Below are 8,825 nucleotides of genomic sequence, written 5' to 3' on the forward strand. Positions count from 1 at the left end.
TTTCTGTCTGGAGTAGTTATTGACAGGTTAAAAGGAATTAAGGTATGAACTAATTACACAGTCCATTTATAGTCATTTTGAGGTATTCTACTTCCCTGCATAGGAGGCTGTCTCAAAAGTATTAGTTTTTTTTTTCCGAATCACCCACATGAACCATGAGTATGTATCTAAAGAGATCTCCAGTCACAAGCAACTATTACTTATTGAGAATAATAATAGCCAGAGGATATAGCTTAATGATTCACGAATCAGCTTTACATAAAGACTGTTTAGTCTCCCTAGAAACCAACGATCAAATCTCATCAGGGTCAACTTAGCCCTTTCTATAATAGATAAATTGAATAACATGCTGTTTAATTTGTATGTGTGTTATTGAATGAAGCTATGAAGAATATTTGGTCTGCATACTAAAGATATCACTATTGTTTTGTTAAGTAAGGAAAATTTCAGAGTTACTGTTGGTAAATTATTTAACCCAGGGTAATTGAAGATACACAAGAAACTTGAACATGCCAGTATTATGTTAGATTATTTTTAATAGGTAAACAATAATTCATTAATGAGTAATTTTTTTTCTGGCTAGACTCTCTGGTTTTCTGCCTCCTTTCAGGTTTCATTTAGAGCCTAAAATTCATTTGCCTGGATAGTTGATCTTATTTTGTATCTTACATTTCCTATGTTGTATGTCATTTTTTTTGGATTTTATTTGGAAAGATAAAACTGAATTTTAAACAATTTTTCGTTCTTAAAAAGTTACAAATTGCCCAAGACTTAAATGTTCATTGCAGAAAATTTGGAGAATTCAGGCTAGTATCAAGAGAAAAATAAAAGTTATCAATGGTCCTACTCTCAGAGATAGCCGCTGTTAACGACTAGTAATGTTGTTAATATTCTTTTAGTTCTTTCTGTGTATATATATATAATAATAATATGTGTCTGTGTATTCTATTTCCAGATTACCAAAATTTTAGTTAGTTCCCAGTTTAACACTGCTCTAAACATTATTTTGTAAATTTTTGTATACATCTCATTTCCTTACAATGAATTTCTGGGAATGGAATTTTTAGGTCAAAGGGTATGAAAATTTTAAGATCCTTCATTGAAATTTCCAATTTGCTTTTGAGAAAGGTAGTGTATTAGCTTGGGCGGCCATAACAGAATGCCACAGACTGGGTGGCTTAAGCAACAGGAATTTATTTTCTCACCGTTAAGGAGACTGAAAGTTCAAGATCAAGGTGCCAGCAGGGCTGGTTTCTGGTGTGGCTTCTCTTCCTGGCTTGTGGATGGCCACCTTCTGCACATGATGTTCTCATGTGGCCCATTCTTGGAGTGCATGCAGAGAAAGGGAGAGCTTTGATGTATCTTCCACTTCTCACAAGGACACTAGTCCTATTGGATTAGGGCTCCGCCCATATGACCTCATTTAACCTTAATTACCTCCTTAAAGTCCCCATCTTCAAATGCAGTCACATTGCAGGTTAGGGCTTCAAATGAATTTTGCAGAGACATACCTCAGTCCATAGCAGATAGTAGCATTGACATTTCATCATCAGTGAATGAAAGTTCCCATTTCAACACCTTATTGTCAATACCAGATATGTATACCATATATGTATACATGCATACAAACATTGTACATATCATTGCTAATTTGATGGCATTGTTTTACTTTGCATTTCTTTAGTCATTAGTTGCAGTGAAACTTGATTTTAATGTTTGGGCTTTTTTTTTTTTTTTTTTGGTGAGTTTTCTATTCCTGCACTTCGACCATTTGTATGTGCATGTGTTGGGGTTGTTCTTAATTGCCAGGAAACCTACATTTTCTCTTGAGTGTTTGGCTATTCTGGCAGACATTTTTGCTTATACAGAAAAGGAATCATATCTTAAAATATTATTTATCCTTTGATGTTAAACCATTATTTACCTTTAAAATATAGCAAAGTATATAGGGTTATTAATATATGAGATTCCATATTAATGAATCATGTTTAATGCTCACCATACATTCATAAAAACTATTTATAATTTGCATGCATTGATTTGCTGACAGTGAAATATAGGTAGTGGCAAGGTTAATGTAGAAATCTTTTCAGGCATTATTTGCTCTGAATTAACAAATACAGCAGTGTTTACTGTGGTGTGGTCCCCAGAACTCTGATCCCACAAGATGCCCGGTGAGAAGAAAGTCTGTTGGTTAAGTATTTTTGACAACTGCTGCATCCTGTATGCCTAGTGGTTCACAGTGCACATAGGAAACTGAAAGGCTCTGAGAAGCTATGTAATAAGTAAATCTGTTTACCTTTTGTAAACTGAGTACTTCTAAAACTTATTTTGACCACAGAACATCCCCTTATTTTTTTTGTTTATGTGATTTATGTTAACTTTTTATTTTGAAATATTTATACATTCACAAAAAGTTGTAAAGAAAATGTACAGAGAGGTCCCATGTACCCTTCACCCAGTTTTCCCTAATAGTGACATTTTGCAAAACTATAGTGAAATATCACCACCAGGAAATTGACATTCGTATAATCTATAGAGCTTGTTCAGATTTCATCAGTTATACATGTGCGTGCGTGTGTGTGTGTGTGTGTGTGCAGTTCAATGCAGTTTTGTCATGTGTAGAGTGGTGTAACCTCCACCACCGTAAGACTCCATTGTGCTATCTGTTTACAGTCACACCCACCATCTCTCCTCTCCCTAGCTCCTGGCAACCGTTGATCTGTTCTCTCTTTCTATAATTTTGTCATTTAAGGATGTTATATAAATGCAATAATATGGTATGTAACCTTTTGAAATTAGCTTTTTTTTTTTTTTTTTTACGTAGCATAATTCCCTTGAGGTTCACTCAGATTGTTAACTATATTAATAGTTCTTTCCTTTCTATTGCTGAGTAATATTATATGATATGGATGTATCACGGTTTGTTTAACCAGTCATCCATAAATGACACTTACCCCCCCTCCTTATTTTTGGTGCAATCTATTAATACTCTGTGTGAATATTTTTCAGAAAAATGGCAGTTTTGGAAATTCTGTACCACAGAAATCATACATTTAAATAGTTGTCAGCCTTTTAAAGATTATGATTGGGTTGCAGAAATTAAAAATCTTTTTATTACTTCATTTAGGAATTCCAGAGACGCTGTAATACTCTGATTTCATTGATTGAGAAAGAAAATATGGAAATTGAGGAAAGAGAGAGAGCAGAAAAGAAGAAACGGGCAACTAAAACTCCAATGGTAAAATTTTCAGCATTTTCCTAACTTTTAGGTAGATCCCATTTTTTTTTACATAATTAAAATGCCTATATTATGTTTAATGCCACAGTGATACCTATAAATAAAAGCTGGTTTTATGAAATGCTAATTTGTTTTGGACAGAAAAAGAGTTACATCACTACCATGTTTCTTATTTGTTTGTAGAACATATGGTTAGGAACTCCCTAGTAACTAGGCTCAGTATTTTAAAAAATTCCTCATGAATCTAAACAGAAGTATAATGCAAGCGAAATCTTCTGAATTGAGACTAGAGCTATCATGGGGGTAGCAGAGGGGTAAGGGTGGGATGGGATTGGGCTAAAGTTGAAACTAGGAGTTCTGATTTGATCAAGTAAGTTTTCTGATGTTTGTGGAACTATGAGTACAAATGGGAACTCTGAGCAGACAACAAAGCATTGCTTGGTAATAAGTGAACTGTTGAATTGATAGGATAACTTGATTTTAATCCGGTCAGGTTGCTTTGTATAGCTGTAATTTAAAATATTCTTTAATAGATCGTATTATTTGAGTGTGGTTAAGTAAACTGCCATATTTCATCGAATCTAAGATGCCTTCCATTGTAAGACACAGCATTATTTTATGTACCACTGAGGGAAAATGCTGCCAGGTGTAATTTGTCGTCCGTTGTAAGATGCATCCTGATTTCAGAGATGCTAAAATGTGAAAGAAATGTGTATCATAGAAGATATGAAATATGGTATGTTAAAACCTATCATAAGTTTTTAAAAAATATATACTCACAAATAAAATTTTGCCCAGAAAACATTAAGTAGTTCTTTAAGATAAGAGTACATTTATAATACCGTGTGTAAGTAGATACTTGATGACTATTTTTGATGGGTATTTTATGTCTTTTCATAAAAAGAAACATCTTTGAAGATTATTTTACATTGGGTTATATAGTTTGTTGGGCTATATAGAACATTAACTGTGAATATAACATTTAAGTGAATATTCATGTTAAAATTTTTTTTTAATGCATTTGCATCCTAGATTTAACATTGTTGGGCCATTTAAAATGTGCATATTGGAGCAGAACATTAAATCTGTTTCCATTTTAGTCACAGAAAAGAAAAGCAGAGTCAGCTACTGAGAGCTCTGGAAAGAAGGATGTCAAGAAGGTGAAATCCTAAAGCCTAGAAATAAAGTTTTAAATGGGAAACTGCTATTTTCTTGTTCCCATCTTCAAATGCTAATTGCCAGTTCCAGTGTATTCATGGTACTCTAAGAAAAATCTCTTTGGTTTTGATTTCTTGCATATTTTATATATTTTACAATGCTTTCTACCTGAAATGTGTAGCTTTATATTTTATGGCATTCTAGTATTTTGTGTACTGTATTTTGTGCATTTCATGTCTTCATCAAGATCCTCTCAGTCCTTGTTCTTTTGAAGCTTGTGCTGAGGTTTTAGCTTTTCTATGTTTTATATGCCGCTGCTTTGAAAGAGAACCTAGATTCTATAGTTGTATTATTGTTGTTTCATACTTTAAATTTATATGGCTGTGGAAAAACGAATTAAAATGATTTGAGGAGAAAGACTTTTTCACTTCTTTGTTGCTTTCTTTTCTATTGAGTCTGGGCTTGTATGTGTTACTGCATACTGTGATTAGCATAATACTTGTTTCTTTGAGGTCATCTAAATATTTTTTTCCAAAGGAATAAAGGGTGAGGAAAGAAAAATATTAAAAAAACTAATATTTGATACTGTGCTTGCTGTCAGTATGCATTACATTTAAATTATTCTCTAAATATTCAAGTGGGAAAATATAATAAAGAAATGTCTATAAGAAATTTAATTATTTCCTGTTTTTTTGTGCAGTAGAAAGTAGTTGTGTTTACTGAATTGTACTGTTTACTACTGTGTATTTGGTTCAAAGTTAAAGCTTTGCTTGCTGACTTGTGTGTGATCTTCTGTCCCATAGAGCCAGTTCAGAAGGGCCTGGGTGTAACATGTAGAATTATTAACAATTAAGTTTAGAGTATGAAATAAGCACTATGCATGCAGAAGAAGGGGGGCTGTGTTTGTCACTAATACAGTTATGCTCAGGTAACAATCTCAAAAGTGTCAGAGGTTTTATACACCAAGAGTTTTTTTCTTGCTCACACTACATATCTCATGCAGGACAGAGGGATGTGGGAATGGGAAGGGATCTGCTCCACATGGTAACTCAAGGTTCCAGGATGACTAAGGCTCTGCTCTTTTGTGGCTGCAACGTCTGGAACATGTGGCACTTAGGCTCTTTACTGCCTCAGCCCAGAAATGACATGTGTCACATCCACTTATATTTCATTGCCACCAAAGTAGTCCTGTCATCCTATATACCTGAAAGAGGGCTAGCAAATGTAGGGAAATAAATGGAACGTCTTACATTACTGCCTCTGTCACAGAGACTGTCAATTCAGGAATGAACCTGGGTCTATTACATGAAACTTTTAGTGTGGAATTAATCAGAGTTTGGGTCAGATTGTAAGAGAGCAGGGAAAATGGATCTGAATCTAGTGTGAAATACACAACAAATAAGTAAAGCTGAGAATGCAGGATAATGATGTTAGTTACCAAAACAAGGTTTGGACCACTAAGAGTTGTCTCTTCCCCCTTCCAAGATCTTTTTGCATTTCCTATCAGACTCTCTTTAGTGTACTACTAGCAAATTCTGGGTAGCCCCTGAGTGTAAGTCAGCATTCTTCACATCCTCAATCTTCATAGAGGTTCTCCAACAGAGGAATAGATCTTCTAGAACAACAACCGACTGTCTGTGGGACTCTTCTAAGTCTCCATTCATTGTCCGGATTTTATATCTCTTACTGCCATGTTTCTGGTTGGATTATTTTTACTGTTTCCACTATTAGCACTTAGACTCTTGTACCCTGTTGGGGGTTGGGGTAAAATTGGGATTCTATTAAGAGACAAGGTTGGGACGATATTAGGGGACCCAGGGATACCCAAATCTATCCTTGGCTTAACTGCCTTTTTTGTAAGGAAGGGAGGTTAAGGTGAGCAAAGTAATACTTCACTAGTTGGTGCTTTGGCTGCAAACTCCAGAGCTCTTCAGCCCAAAATCTAACCTTGGAATTTTCTACTCCAATGATATGAATAGCTGTAGTTAGTCGTCTGTGCTGGGGAATATGATACCAGAGACTTTTACTGATAACCCCAAGTTGTACGCAGTAGAAAACAGCCTAATAAGGGTCTGGACTCTGATCAGTCAGTTCAGCCTTTCTTTTCCTAGGGAGCAGTGAAGATGGCGGGTGGGAGCTTGCACAGTTAGGGTCTTTGAACCCCAACACGGACATTTAATAATCTCTAATTCTCATTCTTTCTCTGGTAATCCAAAGGGGTAGGTAGCTGAGCTAATATGTGATTCTCTACCTTAGGGGAGAAAATCTGCAGGTAAGTTCTTCTTTTCATGGAGCCATTTCCCTGTTCCATATCATGGCTGTTATGAGTCTTTCTTGGACCAAAGAGATGTGAAATTCAGGTCCCCAAGGCCTTCAATGGATGCTTCTGATGTCATCCTTAGAAACTTGTGAAATAGTTTTATTCAGGACTTAACTTAAAGACCACACTATATATTTAGTGAAAAATTCATCACCTATTCTACTTCTCATCTTAAAGTATGTATAGCTACTTTGTTGAACCTAGCCTACCAAACAGACCCATACAGTGAACACCAGATGATAGCTTAGTCCAAATAGTAACATCTTGGAAATACAAAATGCCTCAAGTCTGAATATGAAACCCCTCTTATTGTGAAATTTCCTCAGAGAAATTCAACTCCCATTGAAAATGTAAAAGTCCCAACAAAGAAATCCCATTTCAAACAAGTGGCCTAGACATGGCTGCCATGTTGGGGAGATAAATCTGGATTGTCAGTTTACTATGTCAGCTGTATGGAGGCCAGAGGAAGCAGAAGAGAGTGCTATATACATGAATGCAGTCTTATAAAGCATAATGACTCTGCCCACCAGCAAAAATGGTCCAGTGGATTACATTGGAATCTGACCCAACCTGATTCCTTGTTTGGAAAATGTACAAGGAGGAAAGTGAGCACAGAAACAGAGACCCTGAGTGGCTTCCTTCACTCAAGGCCTCTATCTGTAAAAGATAAGCAGTGAATGAATTTCCCAACAACCCTAGATCTTCCACAGAGGTCCTTGTAAAGCTCTGTCTTGATTCATTGGCTACTCAGGCTCTAATTTCCTTAGAATCAAAAGAAGGCAGGTGGTGAGCTCAGTAATCTCTTGTTTTTATCATAGCCATTAGTATGGCTTTATTGTATAATTCTGTGTTTTTCTCTGGCTACCTAGCCTACGAGTGTTAGGCTATACTTGGATACTTGTCAGATTACACAGTTTTCCCATGAAATGTGTTTCCAAATTTGATTCTTTGTCTAAGACCCCCAGTTAAGAGAAATTTTTGAACTAAAATATTTGCAGCTATCTTAGTTGCTAGGTGTTTGGTTTGAAAAGCCTCTACCTAACTGGTGAATCTATCTACTGTCATCAAAATGAAATGCTGTTATTTCCCAATTATTGGCAAAAGTCCCCACTGTGGTCTATTGTTTCCCCTCTATGGTGCAGTAGCCAGTGCAGCTAAGAGTCCAGGCCAGCTTCAAGGCCACCACATGTCTTTCTCTCCAGGTGTTCTTACCAATTCCTGAAATCCTCAGGTTGTTACCAAATTTCCAACTTCTCTGCGTATTCCATCTCATGTTTCCTTCATCTCCCCAAGCCATCCTGCCTGATAGACAGGAGTAAGATTTTTTCTGTGGTTGAAATACACATAGCTAATACTAACTGTCCTGTCACCTATCCCTCAGCCTTATTATTTCTGTGTGCTCCAACTGATTTTTATTTGCCACTGTCTCTTTCTGAAGGCTTTTTCAGAGGCCTAGAAGGCTTCTCTACCCTCCGCATGGTAGGCTGGAAGAGCTAGGGATTAACACCTCTGGAAGTGACTCTGAATAAAAAAACTGATGGGAGTTGGTGTAGGAATACCCCAACTCTCTTACCTCTTGAGCAAGGTAACTAAGGTATGTGATTTATAGTTCCCCAGAGTTTACCCACCGGATTAAGCTCCAACCACCCACAGTAGCGGCTGTCTTGATAACACACTCTATTAACTGCTTTCTTTTCCCTGTATCACTTCCCTACTCACCTGTAGGTATTTCCTTATGTCAGCTCCTGAATAAACGACTTGAATTAGAATCTTTGTATCAGCATTTGCTTCTGAGGGAACTCAAATTAAGATACTTGCCTTGTGTGCATAGCTCTTCTTAGCCCTTAGTAATTCATTTAGAAAGCATAGGGTGTTTAATAAGAGTAATGACTGGATAGCATATTATTGATCTGTTCTTATAAATTCTATTCCCTCTGTGAACAGCTAGTGGGTGGTATGACTGAATCAGGGTATTCTGCACTGGGAACCCCGAGCTCTTCCAGGCTACCTTACAGAGGATAGAGAAGCCTTCCAGGCCTCTGGAAGCTAATTAACAAAAGAAATTTTCTTGTATCACCAATAGCTATGGTATTGGGTATTATCATT

At 36.4% G+C, this 8,825-nt stretch overlaps 1 protein-coding gene across 6 annotated transcripts in view; it reads left to right on the top strand.

Annotated features, from left to right (window-relative positions):
* Positions 1–5,076, top strand: part of SMARCA1 (SWI/SNF related, matrix associated, actin dependent regulator of chromatin, subfamily a, member 1) — a 77,868-nt gene extending 72,792 nt beyond the window's left edge. For 2 of the 6 annotated variants that reach the window (XM_003918253.3, XM_009198228.3), the window contains 2 exons: positions 3,131–3,241; positions 4,342–4,822. In XM_003918253.3, the coding sequence (XP_003918302.1) occupies positions 3,131–3,241; positions 4,342–4,413 (183 nt within the window). In that variant the 3' untranslated portion in view covers positions 4,414–4,822. Of the gene's footprint in view, positions 1–3,130; positions 3,273–4,273 lie in introns of all 6 variants that reach the window. The other 4 variants (XM_009198229.2, XM_009198230.2, XM_003918254.3 and 1 more) reach the window with 4 other exon arrangements.
* The last annotated feature ends 3,749 nt before the right edge of the window (positions 5,077–8,825 follow it).

The sequence above is a fragment of the Papio anubis genome, chromosome X (genome assembly GCF_008728515.1).
Source record: "Papio anubis isolate 15944 chromosome X, Panubis1.0, whole genome shotgun sequence".
In the NCBI taxonomy this organism is placed as follows: domain Eukaryota; kingdom Metazoa; phylum Chordata; class Mammalia; order Primates; family Cercopithecidae; genus Papio; species Papio anubis.